This window comes from Seriola dumerili, unplaced genomic scaffold (genome assembly GCF_002260705.1).
Source record: "Seriola dumerili isolate Sdu_G_001 unplaced genomic scaffold, Sdu_1.0 BDQW01000449.1, whole genome shotgun sequence".
Taxonomy (NCBI): Eukaryota; Metazoa; Chordata; class Actinopteri; order Carangiformes; family Carangidae; genus Seriola; species Seriola dumerili.
Window position 1 is genome coordinate 2,706,857 of NW_019174704.1, and position 14,520 is coordinate 2,721,376.

A 14,520-nucleotide genomic window follows, 5' to 3' on the forward strand; every position below is an offset into this window, starting at 1 on the left:
TTCATACAGTATATGTACGTAATGAAAAGTGTGATTAATGGCAATGTATTGGGTTTTAATGGAAAGTACTGTCACCGCAGTTCAGCGAGAGGCAGTGGGAGTTTGTAGGCTTATTTGTGTTGAGTAATTCTGGTGACGTGTCCTGCTCATTCATACATACTTTATAATAGTATACTCTCTACTTCTGTGCTGTTAATGTCCTTGCTGCATACCTTTAATTTCATCCAAATTAATTTATTAATGTGAATCTTTTTTTCATGTAAATGAATTGGTGTGATTTATCTTACGACTTGTCTGACCTACTTGATTGTTTTTGATAATGTTTACAGAATAACTGTTTTTAATGGCTCTTACAGTACTTATTTGAACTTAACGAACAAATTTAGTGTTGACATGATGTAAACAGTTTCTGCTTAAAAAAGAAAAATCCAATAACCGAACAGTTCATACCAAATAAATACTACTTGTGTGACATACTGTTTAGAATCTCACTTTCTTGATTTGTTTATTGGGTTATGTAACCGGGACAGTGCACAGTAATAAACATCACTGAAAACCTACTTCCCCTTCATAGCTTTCTTGCAAGGCCATCCTTTAAAAAAATCTTGAGTTGAGGTCATTACTACTTTATAAAATGACTAGTGGAGAAGTTGAGGTGTGTCAGCACCCCAAAACTAAGAAAGGTTTCACTGTATTTTAATTCATTATCAAATATGATCTGACTATAAGAAATAAGAATAAATATTACATACAGTATTTAAAACAAATATAATCTTGTTAGAATACTTATAAGACAAATATTAATACAATTAATGAAATTACAGCGTTTCCTTATATTACAGTATACAGTATAAGTTACTTATTATATTTGACAGACTATATTAAAATAATATATAAAAAATATATATTGTACATAATTATCAAATAAAAATACTAAAGTAAATACCAGTACCTCTGCAAAATCCTGTAAAAGAGATGTGGGATTGTGTCTCTGTGTCTCTTCTTACATGTGGGTGTGTAGAGAAGAGAATCAAAGACCCAAGCACACAGTGCCTGACATGGACAAGGCCCTCACAAAGCCAGGAATTAAAACAGATTTTTCTGTAATTTTGATTTTTTTTTTTTTTACATTATTTGCATGATAAGTAAACGGTCTTATTACTTATTACTGTTGGCTAAATAAATTGTTAGAAGGACTATTTCTTGTATCTAAAATGAAAGTGATGCAGGGTCTAAACCTGAGCTTTAAGTTTTAATACTGAGGCCATTTATTTTGTTTGTGCCTTTGAATGATTATTAGCCTAAGCTTCATTGTGGTGTAACAGACTGAGCTAGCACTCGCCACTTTCACATATAAGCCACCGCTTGTGTGAAAGTATTTAACACCACCTGTGTAACTCAGGCTCCAGTACACGTTTGGATTCGCCGCACTGACCTCCCACCGCGGGGCGGCGCACTACGTTGTTGACTCTACAAGTTTGTGACTTCAACTGTCGCAGTTTTTTTACGTACAGGTTCAAAGACACAAACAACCCTACAGCGTACAACAGTCGTTTTAATCTGTGAACACATTTCACTTTTCACAAGACCTAAATTCGTGGAATAGCAATGGGCCGTGAGTCGAGGTATGTCAGAATTATCAGGGCAATTATGTCAGGTCAATGTTTGTCCTGTTGCCGCTAAACTTTAGTTGTTTTAATTCGATGGCTAACATTAGCATGCTAGCTGAGGCGTTTAGATGTTAGAGCGCATCAGCCACCAGTTAATCTCACACAGCTGTGGAATGAGCATTAAATAAGTTTTTTTGTACATGTAGTTTTCCATCAACATTTTATCAGCTAACATGACTGTTCTGCTGTTTGGTCCTCAGACACTACAGGAAGCGCTCGGCGTCTCGGGGACGGTCAGGTAGCCGATCAAAGAGTCGCTCCCCGGACAAACGCTCCAAGAAAGACGATAGAGACCGAGACCGAAGCAGGAGGGAAAGGTCACGGAGCCGGGACCGCCGAAGGTCTCGGTCCAGAGACAGAAAACGGGCCAGGTGGGTGTTGAACGTAATTGTATTGTGCACAATATGTGAGTGCTTAAGATAAAAACTGCAGCCGTTTGCAGTTGTATTTACAGCTTAATGAGTTTTGGTCCACTTCAGCTCTGATGAGAACTCAGACCACGTGATTCGCACCACAATTTATACAATACAGGCATCATTAATACAGTTTTTCAAAGTTTTGCTCTACAAGTTCCAAATAAGTCTCAAGAGGAGACATGGGTGAGAATAATGACATAGCCCCATCAAAACTAGGTTATGTGCTTGTTGTTGCTAACGTAACAATACCATAACCGCCCACAGAAGCCATCAGGAGGTGTACTTTAATAGGCCTGTGTTCATTCCAGTTAAATCATAAAGATAAAACCCAAAGTGGGTCAGGCCTGTGTTGTGTTCACAGATCAGTTTAACTTCAAGACGAATCACAATAAAAGAACTGCAGTTTATACGTATGCATGTGCCCTAAAAAATCGATGGTTTTACTTAGTTTGAATTCACTCGAGATAAATGCAATGTTCCAAATATTCCTAAGAAAGAGACGGGTGCCTTTCCCTCTGGTCTTTTGTGTTTTCATGTCGCATGACATGACACATTTCTTTGCTGTCCAGGCGATCCAGGAGCAGAGACAGGAGGAGATCCAGAAGCCGAGACAGAAGGAGGTCAGGCAGCAGGAGCAGAGCCCGGAGGTCTCGATCTGCCAGCCCCAGCAAGAGCAGAAGAATAGATGAAAAGTGAGGCTTTTAAAAAGATAATCTCATGACATAATTGTCAGCTGTGGTAACCAAAATCCAGAAAATCATCAAGTGTAATTTGTAAATTAAATCATCTTTTTTTGTTATCTTCCACAAAGGTCAAGGAGCAAAGAGAAAGACAATGTCGATCCTGTATCTGATAAGAAAAAGGTTAAAGAGGAGAAAGAGGATGAGAAGGTTGAGGATGTAAGTGCCATAGATTCAGTTCTTGATGACAAATGAGAGGTCACCACATAGTAGAAGGAGAATATTTCTGATCTTTCTTTTGTGTCTTTGCAGCAAGACTTTGACCAGAACAAGCTGGAGGAGGAGATGAGAAAGAGGAAGGAGCGGGTGGAGAAGTGGAGGGAAGAGCAGAGGAAGAAGGCCATCGAAAACATCGGCGAGATCAAGAAAGAGCTGGAGGAGATGAAGCAGGGCAAGAAATGGAGCCTGGAGGATGATGATGGTGAGGAAGCACTGTTATAATAACCTGCAATACTTCTATTTAAACCTGACCAGGCTGTCACAATAAACAACAACATGTAACCTACCAGGAGTAAATGAAAGTCGCTCAATTGAAGTTTCAGTCAGAAAGTTTACTCCTGTGACTATAACAAATATTCTGTGAGTGAAGGTCTTGAATTTGGTCCAGCAGGTGCTATTTTATTCTAGAGGAATCCTGGTGTCAAACTGAGAAATTAAATTCTCTTATCACCAAAGAATATACCAAAAGCAGCCCCCTCCCCCTCCAAGGAGTATTTTAATTGTTAATTGAACCATTTACTATTGATTATTGTTTACCATCACAAGTTGGTATGATGCTTTACTTTCATTTACCGTTTAAATCCATGTTTCTGTAATTGATATGACGGTTATTTTAAATAGTGAAAACATTGTTTGCATTGTGAAACTGTATCCAGCACATGTTTGGTTTTTGTGCTTGAGAAGTAATTAAATCAATTAAAGTCAAATTATAATTGATGAATATATTTTTATCATCCTCACTTGATCAGCACAGACGATAGCTTTAACACTGCAGAACTTTACAATTGACTCTCCATTGCAGACGATGACGAGGAAGGTTCAGCGCTGATGGAGGCAGACGATGATGAAGATGGAGAGGGGAAGGGGGAGAGGAAAGACAAAGAGATTAAGGAGGAGAAGAAAGAGGAGGGTGAGAAGGAGAAGGAGACTCCCATGGAGCAGCAGGCTGAGGAGGACGATGTGGATCCTCTGGACGCCTACATGGAGGAGGTGAAACAGGAGGTGAAGAAGTTCAACATGGGAGCAATGAAAGGAAACGATAAGGTGAGTGTGAGGTGAAAATCCTGCATCACTTTAGCCTGGAGACAAGTCTTGTGATGTTTAATGTCATCAGGGTTATGAAACATTATTCTAAAACTGTCCATTCAAATTATCCTCTACAGAAAGGAGCAATGACGGTAACCAAAGTGGTGACAGTTGTTAAAACCAAGAAAGGACCTCACACTCACAAGAAGAAGGGTGAGCTGATGGAGAATGACCAGGATGCCATGGAGGTGAGTTTTTCCCGTGTTAATATTTATTTGTGAAGGATGTCACATGTTCAGGTCCTTAACCTTTCGTCTGCAGCTTTTCCTGCACTTAAGTTATGTGCTCATGAAACAATTAAAACATTTTCCCGGTGTATCACGGATGAAATACAAGTTCTAATTACTAGTAAGAATTCACATAAATCGGGCTACAAGCTTGACAGTCTCTTAAAGTTTCTCCTGCTGTGTTTGACAGTACTCGTCAGAGGAGGAGGAGGTGGATCTGCAGACGGCTCTGACAGGCTTCCAAACCAAACAGAGGAAAATCCTGGAGCCTGTTGACCACGGGAAGATCCAGTATGAGTCGTACCGCAAAAACTTCTATGTGGAAGTGCCTGAGCTGGCCAAGATGACTACAGAAGGTCGGTAAACAGAAAACTGGGAATAGATGGTGATTTCTGTTTTGATTGGCTCTTCTCCCACTACAGAGATTTTTAATATGAAAACTGCCACATACCAGCTACCCCACTGTACATGCATTTAACATCAGTGTTGTACATATGTAATTTAGCTGTATGTACCCATATACAAGCTTCTGCTGTCAAGGTTTACAATGATATACCTATCAGTTAATCAGGCTGATATTGATTTATTGTCTTTTATTTATTGAAATCTTTAATGACGTTAGTGTACATTTGGTTTTGGCAAAGTTCTGTCTTTAACATTGATGTTCTGAGCTGTTTGGCACATGTTGTTAAATAGGAAACATGTTAATTGTATAAAATCTCATGTTCAGTATTGGTACCAGGTAGCTCAGTTAGCTCACCCTCAGAATATAATTTTTATTTATCCATATTGTGAGTTACTACATTTATGAAATTTAGGTCTTGTGTTACCACTGTTTTTGTTCGCCTCATGTATATTATTTGAGAGACTTTGATTGCTGCTGTGTTCACTCTATGTCTTTATCCTAATCCCTTGCAACATATTTAACATCTCTCTGAATGTCTGTTGTTTTAATCTATACAGAAGTGAACGCATACAGGTTGGACCTGGAAGGCATCATTGTTAAAGGAAAGGGCTGCCCCAAGCCCATCAAGACCTGGGTGCAGTGTGGGGTGTCGATGAAGATCCTCAACGCTTTGAAGAAGTGAGTCTGACTGATGGTGACTGCATCCGTGATGGACTAGGCAACTTTTTGAGGGAAACATAGATACTGATCAGTTTCATGAAAAGATAGTTAAGCAGCCATCAAGTGTGTAAATGGCCTAAGGATAGATTTGTGTAAAATGAGTAGCTCCCTCAATTCATATTCAGCCAGACATGAGGTTGCAGGTAATCCAGCAGTACTAAAACATGTCTTTGGTGAAACACACAGAAGTATTTACCCGGTGTGTACATGTCATGACAAAAACCATAAAAACATTTTACATTAAAAAGTAGAACCACTCATATTCCATTAAGTCTGCCCTTTGAAATACATATAAAAATTAATAGCATTTTCCCTTTTCTAGGTCAGCTGAAAATCATACTCAAATTGTACATGACACTTGATTCTTTGTGACCAGACGCCAACATATCATACCTCTGTAAATTTCTCCTAAATGTGCCCAGGCACAGCTACGAGAAGCCCACCCCCATCCAGGCCCAGGCAATCCCTGCGATCATGTCAGGCCGAGACCTGATTGGCATCGCTAAGACCGGCAGTGGGAAAACCATAGCCTTCCTGTTGCCCATGTTCCGACACATCATGGACCAGAGGCCCTTGGAGGAGTCTGAGGGACCCATCTGTAAGGAGTAGATCATTTTATGCTTTCTTTAGCTATCCACCATTTACAAAAAATGTTTCCTACTTGTGTATATGTTGAAACAGAAAATAGGAAAAACTGAAAATTGGTTTAAGATGGAGAGTAAGAACTCGGTGTGTGGGAAGTGGAGTTGTGATGTCCTGATCCTGTGCTTTTTGTGCTTTTCAAAGATTTGGTTCATGACCCAAATATAGGTCAAAGGAAGACCAAAATATTAAATCTCAGTTTGGGATAATAACCTTGTCTGTAACAACCCCTGGCTGTCTTCTTTAAAAGCCACCCTAAAAATCATTAAAGTCTGTTTTGCCTTAATGTTCTTGGCAGATGCATTGCATGCAATTTTATAAATATCATGAAAATGTGACTGCTCAAATTAGTAAACGATGGAAAACCAATTTTAATTTCTCATCCCGTTTTTCTCCCTCTATTGCAGCTGTAATCATGACTCCAACCAGAGAGTTGGCTCTGCAGATCACCAAGGAGTGTAAGAAGTTCTCTAAACCGCTGGGCCTCAGAGTGGTGTGTGTTTATGGAGGCACGGGTATCAGCGAACAGGTAAAGACACACGCTAATGTTGCCTGTTCATTTTATTTCAAAAGAGCTTTATTGCTTTTGAATTAAAGTCCATCTAACATATGGCAGCAATGTAGAGGTAAATACTGCACCAGCATACACACTGACGTTGTTATGGGGCTGTATATTTGTACAGGATAAATGAGCTCCCCCTAATCTTTTTTTTTTTTTTTTTTTGTTCCATTTATGTTCTGATTAACTGTGAAGAGTAACTCCACATTCATTCTCTTGGGGGAAATATGTTGTTTTTTTCTCTCCTGTCATTAAGTATACAATACACTCAGTGGCCGCTTTATTAGGTACACCCTATTGCAATTCAGTATATATTTCATTTATACATTCATGACTGAGGTCATAGTCAGTAGTGGTGTTATGGATTACCTCATATTTACATACATGATGTGGCCTGAATATTAGAAGCTTTATATGCAGTCTCAATGCTAAAACATAATTTAATTAACACCTCAATGACAGTCACAACACTGAACATTATAGATATTATAAAAATAGACTTTATGGTTGAGATGTTGCATTGGATTGCTTTAGCTTGTATAGGTGTACCTAATAAAGTGGCCACTGAGTGTATGTCTACGCTCTGTTACAGTATGTAAATGGTGAGAACATCCAAAACCAGGTTATTAATGAACCTGCTCCTTAATACTGTTTCCCAGTGTACTGTTTCCTAGTGTACTGTATTCACAGTCCATCATTTAAACAGAGTGGCTGCATTTTAAGTGTAGACTTCCTGCACAGTGATGGTCCCACAATAGAACGAGTAATGAAGTGTTCAGAGCAGACAGCACATACGCTACATTTTGTAAACAAACACTGCACAGTGCATTGCTTTGCCTTTTCTCCTGGGATGACAAAAATGTAAATACAAGTTATGCAACACAACACCTCTCATTTGTGAAGACATATACTATTTGAACATTACGTTAATGACGTCAGTTGTTGTTGGGTTGCAGATTGCTGAGCTGAAGAGAGGAGCTGAGATCATTGTGTGCACACCAGGAAGAATGATTGACATGTTGGGGGCCAACAGCGGTGAGTTCACACACCTTGACCCTCTCGCTTCTTTATTTAGATGAGATGTAAACGCGACTAAGCACCTTTGATAATTTGTGAACTTTTTGTTATTTACCTTGCATGGAATAAATGTAACGATATGATGAAGTACATTATGAATCAAGTCAGTTCCACTTACTAAACTGTTGACATTATTTGACCACCTTTGGGATCATATCCACAAGACAGTGATGTGTTTCCTGAAGATCAGGGCAAAGTACAGGTAGGTGGACCTGGTGCTGCCTCCATGGTTCCTCAGTCTTCAAGCCAGAGATGATCATGATGTTTGATAACTGTATTGTTGATATACTGTAGGTTGGTCATGATCTGTAATTTATTATATTAACTGAGAGAAGTCTGAATGCTCAACCAGGGTTCTACAGTGCTGTTGTTCTAGCACATGTTCTCTCATAAATAAATTTAGACTCTTAAGAGGAGACGAAAGGCACATGTGCAGCTTTGATATTCAAAGCACAGAGAGAGACTTTCATGCATCCATAAAACCTCATCCGTCTCCCTACTTATTTTTAATTTGGAGTTCATCTGAGAACAACTATCATTGTAGAGTCCTGTGCAGCACTGAGCATTTACATAAAAAATGTGAATGAATGCTAGAATTGTTTTTAAAAGGAAGTAACTGTTATATTTGAGGACAATATAATTGTGCATTATGTAAATCTTTTTTGAGCAGTTATTCGAGTAGAAGGGGATTTTTGTGGTTTCCACACATGCGAGGTAATCTGTAATATGTTTCCCTTGTAGGTGAAAAGGCGTTGGTCAGATAATGCTTGATGGGGCTCCATCTCTTGTATTGTATCTTGAGGCTGTTTTCTGACTTTTACAGGTCCCCCATGTCCCTGAGATGGTACGCAAGACCAGAGACAAGCAAAAAAATAATAATTTTTAAATGCAAATATATGCTAAAATAAAATGAAACCCTGGTCACTTGAAACTAGACCACTGAAGAATGTGCTGAAGTTAGGATGCCTTGTTTTGTTGTCAAGTAATGTCAAGTAGTTGTATCCTGCAAAAGGTTTTCTGTTTTGGTAGATCAGGTTCATGTGTTGTGAAGAAAGCAGGGCTGAGTTTTCTGAAAGTTAACTGTTCATCTCCATGCTCATATCCTTTGGTGTATAGGTCGAGTCACCAACCTGCGCAGAGTTACATATGTGGTGTTGGATGAAGCAGACAGGATGTTCGACATGGGCTTCGAGCCGCAGGTTGGTGTCACACATATTTATACTTTAACATGGTTTCTTATAGTTTTTTGTTTGTCTAATGTTGCAGTTGTCAACTTTGCACGTTTGGTGGCCCCAGAAAGATAGGAAGCAGAAACTGTTTAAAATGTTTGTTGCTGTGAAGAACAGTTACTAACTTAACAGTTAGTAACAAATGGATGTGTAATTGCACAAATACTGTAAACCAGCACATTTTAGGAAATTAAAGCCTGGAAAAAAAATTTTTGGTACTGAAATTATATTGTTTACAGCAATGCTAGTTTCTTCTGTTACCTTGGATTGTATGGTGCAAAGTAAGACAAACATAAGATAAAACAACAATAAGCTCATTGTGTAGATAAAATAAACTAACCTCTATGCGTCATTTTATTCCTCTACCAGGTGATGCGTATCGTGGACAACGTGCGTCCAGACCGTCAGACAGTCATGTTTTCAGCCACCTTCCCCAGAGCCATGGAGGCGCTGGCTCGTAGGATCCTAGCTAAGCCTATTGAGGTCCAGGTGGGAGGCCGCAGTGTCGTCTGCTCTGATGTGGAACAACACGTGGTAAATCATCTACATTTTATCTCTCTCTCATCGGAAAGGTTCTATTTAAAAGACAGCGTTTAGTTCGCTTTCGTTCTAGCTTACCAGTATACTACTTGAGCCATTGTTAGATTGTTCTTTTTTCGCCTGTCAGACGCCTCACCTCTCACTGACTTCCTAATTTTTTTTTTTTGTATTTGTTTGTGTAGCTGGTGATTGATGAGGACAAGAAGTTCCTGAAGCTGCTGGAGATTCTGGGTCACTACCAGGAGAAGGGTTCGGTCATCATCTTTGTGGACAAACAGGAGCATGCAGACGGACTGTTAAAAGACCTGATGAAAGCCTCGTACCCGTGCATGTCTCTGCATGGAGGTAAGGCACTGGTTACAGTTAGGTGATGGATATTGGATATTTGGATATTTTGAATCCTTTTAAACAGAGCTCCTGCTATGTTTCTGATAAGAAGACCCTTCATTATAACAGCTATGCTTGTTTACTCTAAAACAAACAAGCCCAGTAAATGATTTTAGATAGCATGCTGGCATTGAGGAATCAGACGTGGCATGTAGCACAAAAGTGCGGCATCCGTCCCACTATTCCGCCTCTCCCTTTTACACCGACATCGATCCAGCTCTGTGACAACCTCCACTGCTGGCTTAAAGGCGGAACAACAATGCAGTGTAACAATGGAACCCCATTTTGTGTTTGTGCCTTTTATGTCGAACAGTAAGGAGGAATAAATGCACAACATTCCCGCCTTGAACAGGCTGTGTACAAAGAGCTTAAGGCTCTGATTTCTGCCTTACCATAACTCTGTAGATAGATGAGGGTGAAAGCAATTATTTTGAAGTACATCTGCATCTGTTTATTGCTTTTAGCCATGGATATGTCTAGTATTTTGGTCTTTCATATATTAATTTCCTGTGCTCCTCTTAGGAATTGACCAGTACGACAGAGACAGCATCATCAATGACTTCAAGAATGGAGCTTGTCGTCTGATGGTGGCCACCTCTGTGGCAGCCAGAGGCCTGGATGTCAAGCAGCTGATCCTGGTGGTCAACTACAGCTGTCCCAACCACTACGAGGACTACGTCCACAGGGCCGGACGCACAGGCCGAGCAGGCAACAAGGTCAGTCACTTAAAGGGCAGTTCAATTTTCCATGTCAACATCTGTTTACAGGTCTTGAGGAGTACTTCTGTTTTGTCGCTCCAGAGGGAGCTTTGAGAAAGGTGCGAGCATAACACACCCGGATCTCCAACTGGACTGTTGGAGGTTGAGTTACACTGTAATTCAGGTACCAGGTTTTGACAACAGCAACATTGATCTTCGCGCCACAAGTGGTAATTAGAGGAAGGTGGAAGCAGAGTACCTCTAGAAGCTAGCAGCTCAATTGCAGAAAACCAAGCCCATCAATCACTCAAGCAACGAACACAAAATCTTCATCTCAGTACAAACCAGCAATCAAGCTGTCCACTCCTGTCAAGATAGCATTCAGCTCATCTGATTGACCGAAAACATCTGAACCCACAGCAGCTGTGTGCTAAAATGTAGATGATAGTAGGTAATCTCTTCGCCTCTGCCATGATGTCCGTACTGAGATTACCAGGCTAGCTTCTTCTTATAGCTAGCTGTAAACCCAGTCAGTGGTGAATGACAGGGCTGTAAAGCATTACATGCTTCTTGCGGGAGATCATACCTGCTCAGCCCAAGTTAACTTTTGTAAGACCAGGCATTTGGGGCGCAGATTCTCACTATTACAAGTCAGTGTGCCATCAAAATGATTTTGAAGCCTTTTTAAGGTAAAATAAATAAATAAATCCTCTTCACATCTACTTTTTTCTACATCTTGTTCCTTCTTCCAGGGATACGCCTACACCTTCATCACAGAGGATCAGGTTCGCTATGCTGGTGACATCATCAAAGCCTTAGAGCTCTCAGGTTCTCCTGTCCCACCAGAGCTGGAGCAGCTTTGGGCCTCCTTCAAAGACCAACAGAAAGCGGTAAGATGAGGGGAAAGAGGAATCAGATAAGAGTGTGTGTGACTCAAAGCTACATACAGTCTTAAAGCTATACTAGGCTGAATGTAAAGGCAGGTGGTGATAATTGTTTGAATTTCTGATTGTAATGGATTTCATTACCCAGAATTTATGTATCATAATACTGGAAAACTATTATCATCTTAGTTTGTTGTATTTCAAACACTGTTGGACGAATTTCCACAACACTTTCTTTACATGTACCTAGTACTGGCACACTGTTTTTATATTTCACTCTTCATTCATTTAACACTTGATTTGTATTAAGAAGACTTGCTAAGATACATAGTTAATTGGGTTCAGTCACTGGGAATTTGAGGTGACACAATTAGCAAGTAGGACCAATAGGTGATCAAGAAATTTGTGAGGGAAGATATTCTTGTACCGCTTTTAAAAGTGATCCATGTGAGTGTTAATTCTACATCATCACCTTGATATTGAAGCTTTTTTTCCCCCCTATTTTTCTTCCTGTGTTTTCTACCCTTCTTCATCCACGCAGGAGGGTAAGACCATTAAGAGCAGCAGTGGCTTTTCAGGAAAAGGCTTCAAGTTCGACGAGACAGAACACGCCCTGGCCAATGAGAGAAAGAAGCTGCAGAAAGCTGCTCTCGGATTGCAGGACTCTGATGACGAGGATGGAGCCCTAGATGTGAGTAACCTTTTTAAATTTCATTGTTCATGATTTAAATTGTTGACAAATTTTCATTAAATGGACAAATCAACTGTCTCTCAGCATCATATTGTTGATGTAGTTACTTTTTGGTAACTTAAGTGTGCCGTCTTCCCAGTCACAATTACATAATCTTTACTAATTAATCAACACCAGTCCGACCCATCTCAATCATATCCCCTACGTTTAACTGTCTTCAGATCGAGGAGCAAATCGAGAGCATGTTCAACTCCAAGAAGAGGGTGAAGGATCTGTCTGCTCCCGGTGCAGCCACCGGTCCTGCAGGGGCGGTTGCCACCACGGCAGCTGCCTCCGGAGGGCTGCCAGGCCTCGGACCCACATCTGCTGGAAACATCCAGAAACTGGAGATGGCCAAGAGGCTGGCGCTCAAGATCAACGCTCAGAAGAACCTGGGCGCTGAGGCTCAGGTACGTCAAAGAGATATACAAGTGCAGGTGTCTGCCAGACCTGTTGTCGGTGTGACGCAAGCATATACTGTAGATTGTGACATGACAATGGTTAGCCACCTGCTTGGGTGTGGTCTTTTCTATTTGGAATAAAATCTGAATGATGTGCTCTTCAAAACATATTCACTCTTATTAATCTGTGTGTTGCGCCGTGACTATATTTTTAATCACAATATATATTGTTACACTGATTATTGTCCCATCTGTGGTCACTGCCCTCAGGTTGTTGGTCAAGATGACCATAAATATAAAAAGAGACCATCAGTTCTTATTTATTCCAGAAGCTGTACACCTAATGTCTCTTTTCTTTGGTATGATATGTGTATTATATGTATTGTGTGTTCTGTCAAGATTTGTTTCCTCCCAAATTACCAAACAAGGTCAAACTGGCTTTTCTGTTCACCCTACAGGACGTGATGCAGCAGGCCACAAACGCCATCCTGCGGGGCGGCACCATCATGACTCCCTCTGTGTCAGCCAAGACCATCGCTGAGCAGCTGGCGGAGAAGATCAATGCCAAGCTGAACTACACCCCTGTGGAGAAGCTGGAGGAGGAGCGGCAGGCAGCTGAACAGGCAGAGACCGTCAAGAGATATGAAGAGGAACTGGAGATCAATGACTTCCCTCAGGTCAGCAGGACACTGTGCTGTGTTTTTATTGCTGGCTGATTTTAGAATCAAGCATCTCAAAAATTCCAAAATATTTTCACATGGTTTTTTAATTCAGAGCTATTAGTATCATCCTGCTGTTTTCTCCTTTGATGGAAACGCAAATGGAGAAAGAACAGTATCTAATAAAAGTAATATAAAAATGTTCTTTATTCTGTTCTTCCTCAGACGGCCAGGTGGAAGGTGACATCTAAAGAAGCTCTGCAGAGGATCGGTGAATACTCTGAAGCTGCTATCACCATCAGAGGAACCTATTTCCCTCCAGGCAAAGAGCCTAAGGAGGGAGAACGCAAGATCTACCTGGCTATTGAGAGTATGTGTCTGGGAAATAATGTCTCAGTGCTAATTCTATTGGGAATTTTTCCACATTACACAATTCAACTCCCAACTTTATCTATCTCTGGAATCTGATGTTTCCTGTTTCCTTGTGTTTAATAGAACTGCATATACTGTGTATTAATGTTTTTTGTTTTCCCAGGTGCTAACGAACTGGCTGTGCAGAAAGCCAAAACAGAGATTACACGATTAATCAAGGAAGAGCTCATCAGATTGGTAAGTATCCTCTGCTTCTTGAAGTCAATAACCAGTATTGGATATCATGTTGACATCAGGCTAAATTGGAGCCTGTTTCATATTATTACTGGCATTAGATTTCAGAGCAGGAAAAATATAACTTGACAGGTTTGTTATTCAGCAAATAACAATAATAAAATATGTTACTCATTGCCCTTTCTTTTTCTTTTTTTTCTCTCTCTCTAGCAAAATTCCTACCAGCCAACGAGCAAAGGCCGGTACAAAGTGTTGTAGAGGAGAAACCGAGGCTTGCTGGAGGAGTTTCCATTTGTTAACAGTCTCCTGTCATCTCTACTTTTTCATCAGATTGGTTGAAGAATATTTTAGTCTATATTTTTAATAATGTTAACGTCAGTAACCTAAGTTTAGTGTATGGTTTTGTTTTTATTTTTCCCCCTTTAGTTACTTCTGTCCGTCACATGGTTTTCCAGTGATTTTTATACCAACAAACCATATATACCAAAATGTGATGCTGTTTTCACTTTCATTGTGTTTAAACCATCACAATAAGTTAAATAAAATATGTCTTTAAATATAAGACACATTTTCTTTAATGTTTTTTTTTTTATTTTTTTTTTTTTTTTTTTTTTTTTGGGTCAG

The 14,520-nt window shown here is 40.0% G+C and overlaps 1 protein-coding gene across 1 annotated transcript; it reads left to right on the forward strand.

Moving 5' to 3' along the window:
* The first annotated feature begins 1,530 nt into the window (after positions 1–1,530).
* On the forward strand, positions 1,531–14,458 carry ddx46 (DEAD-box helicase 46). The gene is made up of 23 exons (XM_022762361.1): positions 1,531–1,625; positions 1,871–2,041; positions 2,656–2,778; positions 2,898–2,985; positions 3,079–3,247; positions 3,848–4,089; positions 4,209–4,319; positions 4,549–4,714; positions 5,322–5,442; positions 5,907–6,082; positions 6,534–6,655; positions 7,642–7,720; positions 8,879–8,961; positions 9,361–9,525; positions 9,714–9,876; positions 10,441–10,634; positions 11,369–11,506; positions 12,042–12,191; positions 12,413–12,640; positions 13,090–13,308; positions 13,516–13,660; positions 13,826–13,899; positions 14,107–14,458. Exons 1-23 carry the CDS (start codon positions 1,609–1,611, stop codon positions 14,152–14,154), a joined length of 3,192 nt encoding a protein of 1,063 aa, XP_022618082.1. The 5' UTR covers positions 1,531–1,608; the 3' UTR covers positions 14,155–14,458.
* The last annotated feature ends 62 nt before the right edge of the window (positions 14,459–14,520 follow it).

Bases quoted from the DNA above. Each gene is read 5' to 3' on its own strand.
- ddx46 (XM_022762361.1), top strand. The intron at 8,962-9,360 runs GTTGGTGTCACA...TTCCTCTACCAG, and splicing joins ACATGGGCTTCGAGCCGCAG to GTGATGCGTATCGTGGACAA. The intron at 11,507-12,041 runs GTAAGATGAGGG...TCATCCACGCAG, and splicing joins TCAAAGACCAACAGAAAGCG to GAGGGTAAGACCATTAAGAG.